The sequence below is a fragment of the Mytilus edulis genome, chromosome 11 (assembly GCF_963676685.1).
Source record: "Mytilus edulis chromosome 11, xbMytEdul2.2, whole genome shotgun sequence".
NCBI classification, from domain to species: Eukaryota; Metazoa; Mollusca; class Bivalvia; order Mytilida; family Mytilidae; genus Mytilus; species Mytilus edulis.
In genome coordinates, this window is record NC_092354.1 from 65,112,309 (window position 1) to 65,130,791 (window position 18,483).

At 31.9% G+C, this 18,483-nt stretch overlaps 1 protein-coding gene across 6 annotated transcripts in view; it reads right to left on the bottom strand.

Annotated features, from left to right (window-relative positions):
- Nucleotides 1–832: 832 nt before the first annotated feature.
- Nucleotides 833–18,483, bottom strand: part of LOC139496083 (tyrosine-protein kinase Fer-like) — a 37,052-nt gene continuing 19,401 nt past the window's right edge. For 3 of the 6 annotated variants that reach the window (XM_071284532.1, XM_071284530.1, XM_071284533.1), the window contains exons 9-18: nt 17,790–17,807; nt 15,313–15,481; nt 14,873–15,037; nt 13,437–13,640; nt 12,548–12,724; nt 6,528–6,741; nt 4,938–5,061; nt 3,907–4,058; nt 2,850–2,972; nt 833–1,835 (exon numbers count right to left, since the gene is read on the bottom strand). In XM_071284532.1, coding sequence (XP_071140633.1) covers nt 1,696–1,835; nt 2,850–2,972; nt 3,907–4,058; nt 4,938–5,061; nt 6,528–6,741; nt 12,548–12,724; nt 13,437–13,640; nt 14,873–15,037; nt 15,313–15,481; nt 17,790–17,807 — 1,486 coding nt within the window. In that variant the 3' untranslated portion in view covers nt 833–1,695. The remainder of the gene's footprint in view (nt 1,836–2,849; nt 2,973–3,906; nt 4,059–4,937; nt 5,062–6,527; nt 6,742–12,547; nt 12,725–13,436; nt 13,641–14,872; nt 15,038–15,312; nt 15,482–17,789; nt 17,808–18,483) is intronic. The other 3 variants (XM_071284535.1, XM_071284531.1, XM_071284536.1) reach the window with 1 other exon arrangement.

The window sequence follows — 18,483 nt, forward strand, 5'->3', positions numbered from 1 at the left end:
AAAACAGATCTGAAAATAGCACATGCATCACAACCAATCACTGTTGGGCTGCTGACCAAATATGATGGTTCTTTTTTTTACAGTGGCGGATCCAGGGGGAGGGTTACAGGGGTTGGAAACCCCCATTTTTTTTTGGACGATCAATGCATTTGAATGTGGATAAATTGGCTGGATCTGCCCCTGTTTTATGTCAACTGTCCTGAGATTTAAAAGATTTAACGTGATAAATCCACTTCCAATATAAAAACCCTGTATAAGGCACAATTGATTAAAAAATATGAATACTGTAAATACCCCAAAAATTAGGGTATATATATTTAGATGGTTGAACAATGTACAAAAATGGAGGATTAATTATTGCAATTTTAGGGAAGGCTGCATGTTGAAAATGCTATCAAAAGTAAAAAAGAAACTTTTTATTTTTGCCACACTTATGCTGTAACAATGTTTGCAAGGATAAAAACCTCCAAAAAAATTCTGAATTTCATAGTATACAGCAAAACATATGAAAATGAACCTGGGAATTGCACCTTTGTTTTTGAAGATTGTAAATAAGTTTAAAAAAAAACTGTAAAATTATCTCAATACAAGACAGTTACAGAAGGCTAAATTTCATATATAAAATAAGAGTTTTTATGATTTTTTTTAATAAATCGAACTGGAAAACAAGATTGTTCTAATACGGAAAAAACAAATGTTTTCAAAGAAAAAATAAAATAAGAACATTCTAATTCTTCAAAACAAAATAAAAATAAACATTCCTGTCATCGTCTTATTTTCAATATGTTGTGTAACATTACAGTCAGATTTATTGTGTCATCATATTTCTTGATTTTATTTATGTCCGGCACGACCATATTGTTTGAACTCAATGATAAATATTTAAATATCAAAGAAAAAACGCAAGCACTTATTTCAAATTAAACATAATTGTCTCAATTCTATAATATATCACGATCTTTAATACCAGCAACATAACATATATGAACAAGACCTGAGCTTATTTTTCAATCAACATACATTTATATCAAACTTTCCATCTTAATTAAAACAACAGTGGCACACTTGAATGTGGCATTATATCAGTGGCATTAGACAACATCTGTTTACAAATTACAAGCAAATGCTGAACATTAACAGGCGATGCACCATTTCTTTTTATTTATAAAAAATTTGCCCTGAATTATTTGAAAAATATCATTTGTTGATTTTTTTTCATGGGGTAGGTGGGAGTTTGCGGTTTAGTTAATACCTGGTTTTATTCATCGAAATTTAAATTTAAATGATTGATGGTCCAAAAATATCTTGTTGATTCATCAACCTTTAAATTTGATTGATGGTCCAAAAATTTAAAGAGAAATAAATATTCCCAAAACATGAAGAATAGATATTAATAGAGAAGTAAAATATCGGTAATTAGAAAAAAAAATTAGAAAAGGAGATTCTCTAAAAAAATATCTCACAAAGTGGATTTTTCAGAAAAAGTTGAATTCTTTTACGCCAAAATAATCTGTGATTTATTTTCTATTCCTGAAAAGGCAACTATTGTGTGTTTGTATAAAATATAAGGTTTCCATAGAAACAGTTTTACACATAAAAACAAGTTATTTCCCAGTACATGATTTTGCATTAAAAATAACATAGCTGTACAGAGCACTTAGTTTGAACAATATCACAATTCAGCTGACTCCATTGCTACAAGCTATGGTGTATAGATTTCAGTTCTTTTCTGATTGCTTCAAAATGTGGTCTTTCTGTTGGGTTATATTCCCATATCTTCTTCATCAGTGTATATATTGCTTCTGGTGTTCCCTCTGATGCTGGCATTCTGTATCCTGTAGAGAAAAAAAAAACGTTATAAATAGAATTGGGTGTTCCCTCTGATGCTGGCATTCTATATGATGTTAGAGAAAAAAACAAGTTATAAATAGAATTGGGTGTTACCTCTGATGCTGGCATTCTATATCCTGTAGAGTAAAATATTTATAAATAGTATAGGAGGTTTCCTCTGATATGATGCTGGTATTCTATATCCTGTAGGGAACAAATAGTTATAAAAAGTATCGGGGTTCCCTCTAATGTTGGCATTCTATATCCTGTAGGGAACACAGTTATAAATAGTATTGGGGGGGGAGGGGGGGGGTCCCTCTGATGCCTGCATTCAATATCCTATAATATAGGGAAAACATAGTTGTTAATAGTATTGGGGGTTCCCTCTGATGTTGGAATTCTATATCCTGTAGGGAAGATAGTTATAAATAGTATATGGTGTTCCCTCTGGTGCAAGCATTCTATATCCTGTTAGAGTAAAAAGCAAGTTATTTATAGTATTTGGTTTCCCTTTGGTACTGGCATTTTATATTCTGTAGGGAAAAATTCAAACTATAAATAACATTAGGTGATACCCTTTATGCTGGCATTCTATGTCTTGTATGAAAAGAACAAAGCTATAATCATCATTAGGTGTTTCCTCTTTTTATATTATCATTTTATATCCTGTAGAAAAAAAGTTATAAATAGCTTCACAGTTCTTAGCTTTGTCGCTGGCATTCTATATCCTGTAAAAAAAAATAGCTTTAAGTGTTTTCTCTGTTCCATTTAATTTCTATGATACAATCTACTTCAAGATCTATAGCTGTAAACTTTAAACTTTACAGTTCAATTTTATTCTGTATAATTTGATGCCTTTTAAATGAGAATTCAAAAGTTGTTCTGTTCAGTGGGTCCTAAAAAAATGTGACAAAACTATTTTTAGATGGATGGTTGGACTATATGACAAAATATAACCCAAATAAAATTGCCTATAACATACATGTAGCAACAAAATCTCTCAAAGAAGGTAATTATACCTGCATCAACCCTTTCTCTGGCTTGAGCATTTGACATGCCTTGGTATGGGGTTAATCCACCAGAAAATATCTCCCACATTAATATACCAAAACTCCATACATCACAAAGTGACGTGTATTTACCTGTAAAACAATAGATAATATTAACATAACAAACATTTAACATCACAAAGGGACGTGTATTTACCTGTACAACAATACACAATATTAACATTACAAACATTTATTATCCATATATAGGTAAGTAAACTCATAAATTAAAAAGATTTTTGTTGTTAACCTCAAATATTTTGCAGATTTTTATTTCATAGTAAGAACTCGAAGACCCCCTACCTACAATTCTTGATAAAAATGTAAATTAGTTTGCGTGTTGTTTATTTGCTTATTATGGGCCATACCTTAAGTTGAATGTTTTAATAGAAAAAAGCCATTATTGCAGTAGTTGGACAAGTTATATGAAATGCAGCATACAAATGATTCTATCAAAATTTAAATAAGAATTTTGTGTTTGTGTGACACCTATATCATTGAATTTTTTGGCAGTAATATAAACATCATAGCAAGTACATAGAGAATGTGTCATTTGGACACAGATGATGCCCCCACTTGTATTTAATGTGATAGAGGGATATAGCTACCGGACTGTAAAAGTGATGCAAACAAATTCGATCTTGATTTGTGTTTTATAGTAGTAAGCATTGTGTATAAGTTTTTTGGAATTTTGGATCCTCAATCCTCTTCAACTTTGTACATGTTTGGCTTTATCAATATTTCGATTTGAGTGTCACTGATGAGTCTTATGTAGACAAAACGCGCGTCTGGCGTACTAAATTATAATCCTGGTACTTTTGATAACTGTTTCATAACATTTGGTTGCGACACTGGATGAACATTTAAATCCTTAGGCATAAAATTCTGATTTTATAATAACTGACATAAAGATCGACATAATTAAAGCAGTTTACCTCATACCTTGCATCGAAGGTATAATAAATACTTATTTGTATAACTCGTGCAAAAATATTACTACAGTAATAGTTCAATAAGCTAAACCTACCATACAATAAGGCCTCTGGTGCTGTCCATTTTATTGGGATTTGTTTCAGTCCGTCTGATACAGTATACTCCTCCTCTTCTCGGGACATACCAAAATCTGATATCTTGACAACATTGTTGTCACCCACTAGACAGTTACGAGCTGCTAGATCTCTGCAAAATAAGTCAGTCAGATTTATATAAGCATAATAAATTAATATTAGGTAATTGCTGAACTGAAAGGTCTTTTAAAAAAAAAAACTTAACATGCTTAACAACATGAACATCTTTTATTTCTTATCACCTGAAAACAAAATTGTTAACAGGGCAGCTGACAGACGGGTTCCTGCTAGAGGCCTTTAAACAACCAATTCAAAATCAAAACAGCTGAAAACTTAATTGAGGACTTAAAATTTTTCTAAAACGATTATTTGATCATGAAAATTCAGAAATTAACGATAAGGATTCCTAACTTAAAAAGTCAAATTTTGAGATGTGCCGATTTATATTCTGAATACCACATAGCATTTTTTACCTAGTATATGTGTTTCTAATTAAACAAAATTTATCGGACCATGGTACAAATGGTGGAGTCAAATCATTTCCATGGAAATGAGAAGCATCAATGCACTGCATGTACAAGTGCATATCAGATATCATTGTCCTAGAATATATCATGTTGTTCTTCTTAGAAAAAAGTAAAGTTACAACAATACTCCACAGAAAGTTCCAAATCAAATAGTAAAGGCATTTCTTAAGTAGAAAATAGTGGATTTAACCTAGTTTTATAGCTAGCTAACCCTAAAATAGAATTACTGTAATCACAAATGTTAACAGTTCTTGATGGTGCTGTTTAGTTGGACCTACCGATGAAAAAAGTAAAGTTACAATAATACCTAACTCCACAGAAAGTTCCAAATCGAATAGTACAGGCATTTCCTTAAGTAGAAAATAGTAGATTTAACCTAGTTTTATAGCTAGCTAACCCTAAAATAGAGTTGATCTAATCACAAATGTTAACAGTTCTTGATGGTGCTGTTTATTTGTCCTTACCGATGGATACAGTTTTTATTTTCCAGATATGCCATTCCATTAGCTGCATCTTCACACATCTTTGTTAACTGTTTCTTTGATTGAGTTTTTCCATGTTTCCGTAAATAACTTAACAGTGCACCACCTGAAAAGATTTATGATTCTGTCTTAATAAAATTAACGGTACCAATTTTCTTGCACCAGATGCGCATTTCGACAATACATGTCTCTTCAGTGATGCTCGTGGCCAAAATATTTGAAATCCAAAGCTTATATAAAAGATGAAGAGCTATAATCCAAAAGGTCCAAAAAGTATAGCCAAATCCGTGAAAGGAACCAGAGCTTTGCACGAGGGAGATACATTCCTTAATTAATAATAATTTCTATCATTTTGTAACAGTAAATTTTAATAACACAAAAAATCCGTATTTTCATGCCAGTACCGAAGTACTGGCTACTGGGGTGGTGATACCCTCGGGGACTAATAGTCCACCAGCAGAGGCATCGACCCAGTGGTAGTAATAAAATTAACGGTACCAATTTTCTTGCACCAGATGCGCATTTCGACAATACATGTCTCTTCAGTGATGCTCGTGGCCAAAATATTTGAAATCCAAAGCTTATATAAAAGATGAAGAGCTATAATCCAAAAGGTCCAAAAAGTATAGCCAAATCCGTGAAAGGAACCAGAGCTTTGCACGAGGGAGATACATTCCTTAATTAATAATAATTTCTATCATTTTGTAACAGTAAATTTTAATAACACAAAAAATCCGTATTTTCATGCCAGTACCGAAGTACTGGCTACTGGGGTGGTGATACCCTCGGGGACTTCAGTTAAATAGCACTTATAAACTTCTTATATCAATTCTTTTGCCAAACATAAATAGCATTTCTCTGGTCAAACAATTTTGTCTTTTTAAAATTTGCAGAAATAAAGAAACTAAAGTGAGACCATGATGAGTCAAAATCAAACTGACCCAACATTATCTGTACATTCCTAAATTCTAGGTTAGAATCACAATTCATCTGAGGCTGCATGTTGTGTCATGTTTTCTCATTTCTTTATACTCCTTTTTATTGTCATCCTGGTTGGTTAAGGTGGAAGACATATTGAATATTCCTAATCATTCAGTTTTTTAGTATAGTGATTCTTTATGGCCTTGTTGTTTCCTGTTTTTCTTTCGACTTTTTGGGGGTTTTGATTGCAATCTTTCTATATTTACCCTCTTCTTTCCAACTAACTTAAGATATTATAAATTACTCGATTGATAGCCTTTGGAAATATGTTCATAGTTTTATAGTTCAGTAGAAAATAAATAAATCTGTGTAAATATCTTTACCAATTTTCATTTTTTTTTTAACAAAAGTACATATTTTATACAAGGGAGAGCAAACAGGCTGTTCTAAAATTAAATGCATGAGGACACAGTAGGCCTGTGAGGCACTATTTTAAGACCCAACTACCTTTTACTTATAATTATTACAAAATTCTACTGTTCTGTAGTGTAGTCCTCTCGTGTCTTACAGAAACCAACAAAGTATGAAGGAATATATATAGAAAAAAAAAAAAGAAAAAAATACCCAGCCACTAATTCTACTTCCTCCTACCTGCCACATATTCCATCACAATCATAACTGGTTGTCTCTGAGCAGCTATTCCAATAAACTGTACAATATTAGGATGATCATATTGTTTTAAGATCCTTCCTTCTTGTAAGAACTTCTTCCTCTGATCGTCAGAGAGCGTATCTCGACAAGTCTTGATAGCCACAACCTGATTCTTAGGTTTGTATAACCCTTTGTATACCTCACCAAAATTACCCTGAAATGTATAACTATTTTTAAACAAGTGGAAACAACTGAAACTGCTAGCTACTGCTCACTGATTTTTAGGATTTTATAACCCTTTATATACCTCACCAAAATTACCCTGAAATGTAAAACTAATTTTATACAAGTTGAAACAAGTGATGACGTTGATGAGTGATGAATCTGAAAACACATCACATGGTATAGATGACTACTATAAACCTCGAAATGAAATTTCAGTTATCCTTATTCTGTAGTTCCTAAGAAAGATGCAACGAACACGATTCATGGGACAGACAGACAGACAGAGATAAAACAGTATACCCAAATTTTTTTAAAAGTGGGATATAATCATTGTTTTAATTTCCAAATAAAATATGTTTGTTAGTATGTATGACATACAATTATCTTTAGTAAATCAGTATTCTCACAAAAATTTCATATAACATCCTGGTAAACAGGAAATTTCGAGATACCATCTTGTTTCTAGAAATATTTATAAATTATCGTTGATCATCTCAACGAGATTGGTTTTCTTGCTTGAGACATTACAGCGAAAATGAGAAAAACAATCAAGTTGAGATGACCCATGATAATCTTTTTATCGCTATTTTACCTATTACGACATTGTTAATTTAATTAACAATGGGCATGTGTATGCTTATCTTTAGCGATAATTTTTTATATCATTGGACTCCACTGAAAGAAAATTATCAGTCAGCAAGATCAAAGGAAAAGGAGTAGGTCCGGTAAGACCCCTTTTTGGCCCCAAAATATAACAGTTTTACAAAATTGTTAAAATGTAAACTTTTAGTAATTTATTGCACAGTTGAATGCTTCTGCTACATAAATATGGGTTGTTTTGACAATACAATGCACATATATCGGGTTGTAGCACCATTAAGTCATGCTAAATTACTGAAATCTTCAAAATTCTATCATTTTAGTTAAATTTTAGACGGTTTCCTTGTAAAACGAAAGTGGCCGCATTCGTGTTCATCCTTAATATTGAAATGTAAGTTGTATTTTATGATAATACATAACATATATAAAGGTTGTGGATGAACACGGATGCGGCCACTTTCATTTTTGGAAAATGACGCAGTCATTGTTCCATTACTGGCGACCTGAACTTCATTACATTTCTCTGCCTACCGCGCTTGGTTTCGTATTTACTATTTTCTATACAAACTGGAATCTGCTTGTGTTATCATTAATTATGCATGAGAGGTCATTGTGTAGTAATCAGCCAGGAACCAGTTTACAAACTAACTGGTTTCTGCTTGTATTCCACTACACTCGGACAAAGTGTTGTAGTTTGACGGGAACCAGTTTAGAATTTGTAAGCTACAAAACGTAATCGGTTATTGTTCATTCTGTTTTGGTATTTCATACCGACTTTTATGGTTTGAATAAGCTTAAGACCCTTCAAACATTAATGTGATAGGTATATTAAAGACTGTTTTACAAAAGGATGGAACTGTTTTGCTTTCAAAGTCGTACTATAGTGATAGCTGTTATGTACGGATTTCCACTCTCACCGGTTAATTTCTTTTTTTACACGTGCTTTTGAAACTTCCTGTTTAAACATCGCAAGTTTTAAAATTGTTTTTTGAGTGAATTTAACTTATTTTAACAATCATGAAGCGTTCCAGAATCATTTTCAAGCAGTTTCTTCTTCTCTTTGATGATGGAAAATAGGTTTTTTCTCAAGAAAATACCGCAAACGATCGCAGAGGAATTGAAACGTACAAGTCAAGTCGGCACCTGGTTAAATTGGCATCTAGTCAAATCGGCACCTATTTGACGTCAATTCGGCATTCAATAATATTTGTTATAATATTTTCTATTCAATTAATTAATAACTGTTACCAAGTACATAGTAAATATGTTGTTGTGTATTTAGGTAAACAACGAAACCAAAGTGAAATTATGTTGTTGTGTATAAAGGTAAACAACGAAGCCCTTACCCAAGCTGTTGTTTTAACAATTAGACAATTATTAAAAAAAAAATGGAAAACTATGAGTCCCTTTCAATAAATCAAACTTTCATGCCAAATAATAAGCAAATTTTAGGTGTTTTTTTTTCAGTAAAGTTTAAAAAGCATTAAACAAACAATCCTGTAAAATGCTCAACTGGTTTAAATAATGCATAAAAATATCCAATATCTCATGTATTAGTCCAAATAATTATGACGTCTGGCAAGGCTATTTTATTTTTTTTCTGTGACGTCTTCCTACGAAGTTCGTAGGAAGGCTTTCTTAGGAAGGCGTCCCAGAAAAAAATTAACATAGCCTTGCGGTCATAGAAAGGTGTCCCAGAATAAAATTTAAAAAGCCTTGCCAGACGTAATAATTATTTTGACTACTCATATATATATCATTAAAAATACACCAAAAATGTCATTTAGTTGAGAAAAATAAATATATACAAAATGTACAATGAACACCCAAAAATGTGAAAGTTAGTATTTAACTCTTTTTGCTTAAATACTGAAAAAAATTCTGGCAACCCCTTACTTATTTTTACTGTTTTTGCTTAAAATACTGTTAAAATATATATTTAACATGGGTGACGAATTGACTATATCAGGTGTCGATTTAACCAGGTGCTGATTTGTCCAGGTGCCAATTTAACCAGGTGCCGGTTTGACTAGAATTCTTTGACAAATGTTTGAAATTACCTGAGTTTCATTAGACCTTTGATAACAGTAACAAAAAGATTATTTACTTAATATTTTGTGGTATCAGGTCTGTTCGCGCCCAATACACTTTCGCACCTTGCAGGTTCGCACCTTGCAGGTTCGCACCTCGCACGTTCGCACCCAAGGTCCGTTCGCATTCTACTCATTTGCGTTCAATTTTAATTCAAATTCAAGTTGAATAATTGGAAAATCATGATTGTTGTTTTAAATTGCTTTGGTGTAAATACTGAATGTATTTATAGCTTGGTATGAGTAAAACATTGAAGATTTTAAAGGAAAAACACAAAAGATAATTGTTTTTCACAGCTTGGTCCCTTTGATCTGAAACAACGAAACAATAAAATATAGGAACCAAAATATAGCAATCCACTATTATAACCAAAACATGATAAAATCTATTCAACACACAGAAAAAAACCTAGTCAGAATCTCACTTCATTTTGAAAGAAGTCAATGAAACAAAGTTATAGCAATACACTAACCAAAACATGATTAAGAGTTATTCAACACAAAATAAAACGTTGACAAAATACCACTTTAATTAGAAAGGATTATTATTATTTTTAACAATACGCTATCCAAAACATGATTAAGATTTATTCAACACAAATAAAAATGCTGTCTCACTTTATTTTGAGACAATGACAACAATTATACTTATAAGAAAACACTTGCTTACCAGGGCTTCCAAAAAATATTTGAGCCAGCCGGACATTTCATATCTGATTCCGATTTTAGTTCCTTAAGACTTAGTCACAAAAGGCAATTATGGTAATCAGATGGCCATTCCAATGATTGACATTGCATAAAAAAACCGATTTTAAACTTTGATATGATATGAATTTGATGTTCGGATGTAACTGTTAAATTGGCAGTGCATCATTCAAAGTGTGCACATCAGCGTGCTCATATCTGCCTTAGACTTTTTATTTGTGCAAAATGACATTATCAAATCTTTAGTTTCGTTTTCACATTGTTCTAACCGGATGTTGACTTGACAATGGTAAAACATGGACCATAAACGGATACGTATAATCCGTGAATGTTAACAAAGCATGACTGAGTGAAGAAGCTCTTTCCGCATTATTTCTTCAACAAAATACTTGAAATGAACGTTAGATACAGGTATCAATGATAATTTTAGCATTTTTGAAGAAATGTAGGATGCATAATTAAATTTCCCACCTGTGCACATGCGCACACGTGTTCTAGTTCATACGACGTAGTTCTGACGATTTTTCATTTAAAACCTTTTTAAATTTTTCATCAAATCATGTTGATAAACTAATTTCTAATAATTTTAATCTTTTGGACTGAATCAATAAGAAACAAACCGCTGAAAAGTAAGAAAAAAAATGTGAATAGACCGATCAATTTATACGATGTCCGGTACTGAACATAGTTCACCTGTCACCTGAACAGGTAGATTTCAGCTGTCCAACTACTAATTAGCCTTGATTAAAATTAGAAAGTATTGGACTAGGTGTTGTTTTGATAGTAATTAATCATCATGTCACATTTATGACCGGAAATGTGTTGATGTTAATGGCAAAAGGTTGGGTCAAAAAGATCGTGTATAAAATGACCGAAAAAGCCTAGAAAACTAAAAAGTATATGACCGTTTCATGCTTTGTCCAGCCGGTCTTTTACCGGACATTATACAAATGACCGGAATATATGACCGTTTTGGAAGCCTTGTTGCTTACAGAGTTATTAAACACAAAACCAATTAAGATTGGGTGCGAACATTTAGGGTGTGAAAGTGAAAGGGGGCGAACATGAGTGGGCGCGAACGGACCCGGATTCAGACTATGTACCAGTGAGAAATATACAAGCCTTTCTACGGTATTTATTTGTACAATTCAGGTAGTCTTGACCTATTCATTTGTCTTAAAAAAACAGCCAGTTGTCACCTTCACTTCACACACACACATATATACGAATATCAATTATATGCTTACGAGACATGTTGCATTGTTAAACTAATTACGGTATGTGAAAATCAAGACTTGCATAAAAACTATCCCAATATTAGAGACAGTGGCGTCATTTTTCTTCAGAGCTTTCAGCTCTTTGATTGACAAAAACCATCTGAAAAGTGACGTTTTTTGGCATATTTGAGAGATTTTTCATATTTGAGCTTGAATCGGATCGTTTTTAATGACTAAATCTTTCACTTATACTAATTAAATCAAGTGAAATAGGCACTTAAGTCTTTAAAAAGTGGTCAAAATCTTTCGTCAGATGAAACTGAAATTTGAGGCCAAAATGAGTCCTTACCGGACCTACTCCTTTCATAAAATAGTGATAAAGCATTTTATCCGCAACACAATCTGTGGGAAAATCATTTTGGATACCTTAACATTCAAGTATTATACCATCAGATTAAAAGGAATGGAGGACAACACTGAATAAACATAAACCTTTATTTAAGAAAAAAGAATACAAGTTGTATATATTCCAAAATAAATCAAAAGTAAAACAAGTCTTTTAACCCTTTTCTCTTTTGAAAAGTCCCACATTTATCCTTTCATACAAGAAAATGTAGGTCATGACAGTTACATCATCAATCTCAAGTTTTTTTTCTTTTCCATGAATGATTTCCGACTGACCCCAGGTCAATTGGTATAAGTGATCTCATTAAACAATCACAAAGGCATTCTGATACAGATAATGTACAAGAAAGTCCATGAATTTGAAAGTCAATGTTTAGCTCATGAAATATAATAGTGCATTAGGTGGTACCAAAATACCTTGACTAAAATCAATTTGGCTGGTTTAATTTTCATTAAAATTTTGACACAATATTTACTTTTACACTTTGACAAAAATATAAAAATTTCAAAAAAATTTAACAACACACTTCCTGAGAAAAATTCCAGTGGATATATAGCAGTTTGACAAACTTATTTTATTTCAAATTATTTTTGATCATTGACATGTTGAGAAGTTTGATATTTCCTTAATAATAGAATATTATGATTAAAATGGTCAGCTGACTTTTAGAGTTATCTCCCTGTAGTGTTATGTACCACCTCAAAGTGTTTTGTTTGGCGTATTATTTAATTTTCAATGGTCATCTTGACCTTAGATATTTATTTGAATAATTCTTACATTGCCGATCTTCATCTCTAAAGCTATATCATCATTATTTAACTGCCATAGTTCTTTGATGATGGGATTACTAAGTATACACTGAGACTTAGCCGTCACAATGGTCCCACTTTTATACTGGACTGTCACTAACTCTGGAATGGTCGGGTAAGAATCTCCTTCAAACCTCCATCCACCCTGAAATAGAATGGTAATCTTCAATCAGGTGCAACTTTTCTAGATTTTTATTTAAAGCAGATTTTGTCCAAACCCTAAAATCTAATATCCATAAAAATACAAGTTTTCCACATTCCACAAAAATAAAATGAATCCACAGTTTCACGATCATCTGAAAAAAAATAATGACAGAACAATTTTGCTGTTATTTTTGTTGTGGCATTTCTGTTTCACTCATGTGTATCAATGTTGCCTAGTATTTTATAACTATTATGCTATTATATAGTGCGTTACTCTATCTTGTTGTTTTTTACTTTTTATCAGACATTTGGAATCCTCTAGTTTTATCCATGCAGTCCAAATAAAAATTTTGACACTGACTCCTACCTTTTTATTGCATATAGGTTTCTAAGTCATTTTTCAAAATTTTATACAATACTTGTTCTTTTTTTTTGCTTTTGAAAGGAAAAAAGTCATGAAGGTGTCAATGTCAAATGTATGAAAAATCTACAGAAAACCATTTTTTCCTGCCAATTTTTTAATTGATTATTCTATTTCTCAAAAAAACAAAATATGAACCTGTCATTTTTTTCTAATTTTTTATTTTACGTATTCATATTCTTTTATTCTACAACAGTCTTTTAAAAAACATTTTAATTTTGAAACAAATGAGCATACATCCTTAATATATATTGAAATAATATTATATGTGATTTGAATTGCTAGACTATACCTCTCCATATTGAATAATAAAGTGTTTATGTCCATTCCAGAATGCTGACAGAACATATTGAACTTCACTTGTTTTCTTGTTTTTACTTTCTCTAACAAGGAAGTCGCCATCTTTATTCAGCAGACGTTGAACCTCTTCCCTTGGCAGAACGCCATGGAACCACTCCTGCTCTTCCAACACAGCCTCCACGTCACTAGAGTTGATCTTCAAAATAAAGATATAAATAATTTAGACATGCAAGACCTTCAAATTAATGTATAAAGATACATTTACTAGAGTTTTTCTGCAAATTAAAAGGGAATAAGCTTGAATATATAAACAGAATTAAAATATCTACATATATAAAATATAGATTACCATACACTAGAAATACTGATACTTATTATCTAGCCCATGCATTGTAAATTGTTCATTATAGACTTTTAAGACCAAAAAAACTTTAACCTGAAGCTGAACAGATGGACGGAATAATGAACGAACAAACGGGTGGACCCACTGACCAGAAACATAATGCCCCTCTACTATTGTAGGTGGGTCTTTTAAAAACAAATGAAAACAATAACACTTTCAGGTCAATATAATTTCAGGGATATAAACCATACATACAAGTTAGAGGGAAATATTGCTACCCCAAATCCTAACATGAAGATGCCAAACAAATAATGTTTTAATCCTGTATGTTGTCTCTGATTACCATAGTAACCTACAATGAATCATGGGAAGGTTCATACTTACATCATGTGCATTATTTGTATGATTCGCACCACTGACATATTTTTTTTTAACTGGGTACACTTATGTCTTTGATTATCATAGTAACCTACCATGAATCATGGGAAGGTTCATACTTACATCATGTGCATTATTTGTATGATTCGCACCACTGACATATTTTTTTTTAACTGGGTACACTTATGTCTTTGATTACCATAGTAACCTACCATGAATCATGGGAAGGTTCATACTTACATCATGTGCATTATTTGTATGATTCGCACCACTGACATATTTTTTTTAACTGGGTACACTTATGTCTTTGATTACCATAGTAACCTACCATGAATCATGGGAAGGTTCATACTTACATCATGTGCATTATTTGTATGATTCGCACCACTGACATATTTTTTTTTAACTGGGTACACTTATGTCTTTGATTACCATAGTAACCTACCATGAATCATGGGAAGGTTCATACTTACATCATGTGCATTATTTGTATGATTCGCACCACTGACATATTTTTTTTTAACTGGGTACACTTATGTCTTTGATTACCATAATAACCTACCATGAATCATGGGAAGGTTCATACTTACATCATGTGCATTATTTGTATGATTCGCACCACTGACATATTTTTTTTTAACTGGGTACACTTATGTCTTTGATTACCATAGTAACCTACCATGAATCATGGGAAGGTTCATACTTACATCATGTGCATTATTTGTATGATTTGCTTCATTGACTTCATTGTCTTCATAGTGTGTGCTCTTTTCACCTCCATCTACTTTCTTGAATTTATTAAACAATGACTTGAATGGTTTTCCTGCCTTTGCTATGGTACTGGTTTGTGGTTGGCTGGAATCACTTGTCAACTGGCAATGAAATAAAAAATCAAATTGAGTTTGCAATTTGAATTAAATTAATACATTTAAATTTCTGTTTAAATCATACAAATTAAACTTTTAAGATAAATGTAAGGTGACCCAAAGGGGAGCATCTGAGATTTTCAATTTGAATTAAATTCACACATTTGAATTTTGGTTAATTTTGGCCAATGGGACAACTCTTCACAAGAGACTAAATGACACACAAATTAACAGCTATAGGTCACCATACGGCCTTCAACAATGAGCAATAATTCACTTACAGAGACATCACAATCATCCCCATTGTCTAACATTTTAGGCATCTCATCCCCTACAGCATCAAGTGAATCTTTTATCCTTTGAACCATCTGTGATTGGATTTCCAACTTGGCTTTTGTTTCTGTAACTTCTAGCAGACATTTGTGTCGCTCTCGTTTCTTCTGTAGATATCTATAATGAAAATAATAATTGAAATCTTCATCTTGAAATAAAAATTTGGGAGTTCAAATAGAGACAAAAAAATATAACAGGTAATGTTATAGGGGGTATGGGAGTATAAATGAAAAATCTTTAAAAAAAAAAATCGAACTTTTCCAAAATTTAAAATAATTAACATATGAGGAGACAGCTCTTATAAAGTGCTTTTTGATTATCAAACATCATATGTTTTTTCAACAATAACATGAAATAGAAAAATTGCCTGTGGATTCTTTAATAAATTGTATAATTTCTGAGTTACCTCCCCTTAATATGATAAGTTAAAAAAAATGAAATCAAGGGAAATAGCTGTACCTTTGTAAACATATCCTTGATATCAGTAATAAATTTGTTCATTTCAAAGAAAATTCTTTTAAGAAAACCAAATTCTTGCACCAAAATTTGCTGAATTTATTTAAAAGCTATACCTATTGTGTTTTATTATAAAATCCAAGATGACAGAAGACACCCAAACCACCTTAAGCAACTTCAGAATTAGAAAGATAGAGACTAAAAATACCATGTGCAGTGTACTTCTTACATTTAAAACAATTCGACATATTAAAATATTTATATCTATATTATTTTCAATCATTTTTACACAGCCACCATAGGCAGATCCAGGGGGGGGAGGGGCTGTCCTCCCTTTCGTGGGAAATATTTGTTTGTTTATATAGGGAATTACTGAAGTATGTCTGGAGCGTGCCCCCCCTTAAGTCAGTTAGCCACCCCCCTTATGAAAAGTTCTGGATCTGCCAATGGTAACCTATTAACCTCAAGAGTTGGAGGATTACAAGTTCCTCCTTATAAATATGGTACACAAATTTAAAACAAAATATTTTGAAGGGTACAATAGTTAATTTTTACATTTTTGTAAACCGCAACTTTTAAGTATTACTAAAGCATCTACAAATCTATACACCACGGCTTAAATTGGGTATCCTTAAACAGTACTTCGACCTATAATGGTTTACTTTTACAAATTTGGACTTGGATGGAGAGTTGTCCCATTTGCACTCATACCACATCTATATCTATAAACTAAAATTTCACATACATGTATTCTACAAAAAAAAATCATGCTAAATACACATGTCTTGCTTCAAGGGATTAATTATTAAAAGTGGAGAGTTATTTAAGACATAGTGATAGAGTGGATATTAACCTTGTTAACATATTTCTTCATGACAAATTACAACACATGTCATAGATTTTGTTATAGTTTTATTCTGACTTTATTGAAAAAGGTTTTTATTTTCATTCACATGCTTCATGTACATGTAAGTGGGTAAATATTTGCTGTTTACTAGTTTTTTTCTACTGATAGCATCCTAAAGTATAGGGCTTAACGTGCATCAGGATCATATTGTAGTGTGCATTTTCCATGCAATATTGAGGTTATAATGAGTGTATTTGTTTAAGTGTATAATCAAAACATATATACATGAAGTGATTAATATAATTAATTCTAATAAAGTATAATACCACAGTCAATATCAATGCTTCAAAAATCTTTAAGGAAATTTGAAATCAAAGGCAAGGGTATTTTTAATTAACAACAAATAGATGGGTTTCTTAAAAATTATTGTTGGGATATATTTGGTAAACCTAGCTTGTTCCATTTTTTTCTAATGAAGTCTCTGAATTCAGTTTATATGACACCATATCAGACAAGACAGATAAAACTTTTCTTGGTGTGTTCCTTTGGAAATAAACCTCAATCTTAGACTGTTTTGCCATAGGAAATGCCAATACTACCCCCCCCTTAATTTTTTTTTTTTATTATTAAAACACACAAATAAATGTCTTAACTTTTATCTAGCTTCCTTTGAGTTGAAACCCTCAATCTAAAATTCTGATCAATTTAAATATTATATTATACTATATTTATAATGTATAATTCTAGCTACTAAAGCCACAACCATTCATACACATTATGCCTTATTCCTGGGTTACTGGAATCAAACCTCATCTAGAAGGGTAATGGAAAATGTATAAAGGTAAGGATTAAATCATTGAAAATGTATAAATTTCAGGATTAAGTCATGAAAATGTATAAAGGTAAGGATTAAGTCATGAAAATGTATAAAGTTCAGGATTCCAAGGCTGTAACAAAAACAAACCTATCTAATATGTTAAAAAGGAATATTATCATGTGATTATGTAAAATACTAAAATACAGGACAATACTGCATTTGGATGTATTCAGTACATGACAACATGGTTTTGAGAACATGCCTTTCTTTGCCACTAGCCAATACCAAGGTAATGATTGCCTTACCGTTGTCTTTTTTTCTTTCTGGAATTTAAATAATACATAAACATCTAGATCGGGAAAGGTTAGAACCATTCCAATCATATTCCTGAGCAACATCTAGATCGTGAAAGGTTAGAACCATTCTAATCATATTCAGTAGCAAAATCTAGATCGTGAAAGGTTAGAACCATTCCAATCATATTCAGCAGCAACATCTAGATCGTGAAAGGTTAGAACCATTCCAATCATATTCAGGAGCAACATCTAGATCATGAAAGGTTAGAACCATTCCAATCATATTCCGGAGCAACATCTAGATCGTGAAAGGTTAGAACCATTCCAATCATATTCAGGAGCAACATCTAGATCATGAAAGGTTAGAACCATTCCAATCATATTCCGGAGCAACATCTAGATCGTGAAAGGTTAAAACCATTCTAATCATATTTAGGAGTCAGGACACTACTTGACAATAATAACCTTAATAATTGTTAGGAAAGAAATTACTTGAGAACTAAACTTCTATTACAATAGGGCTTTTCTAACCTCCCATCTTTTTTTATCAATAAGAAAATTGCAATAAACAACTTTCGAATTCAATGCATTTCCGTTAAAAACTCTGGTTTTAGTGAACATCATTCCTGCGTTTAGGGGCATCGTCACTTCAGTTCCAATCTTGAGCGAGTGTTGTAAAACTATAATACTATATTGCATTATT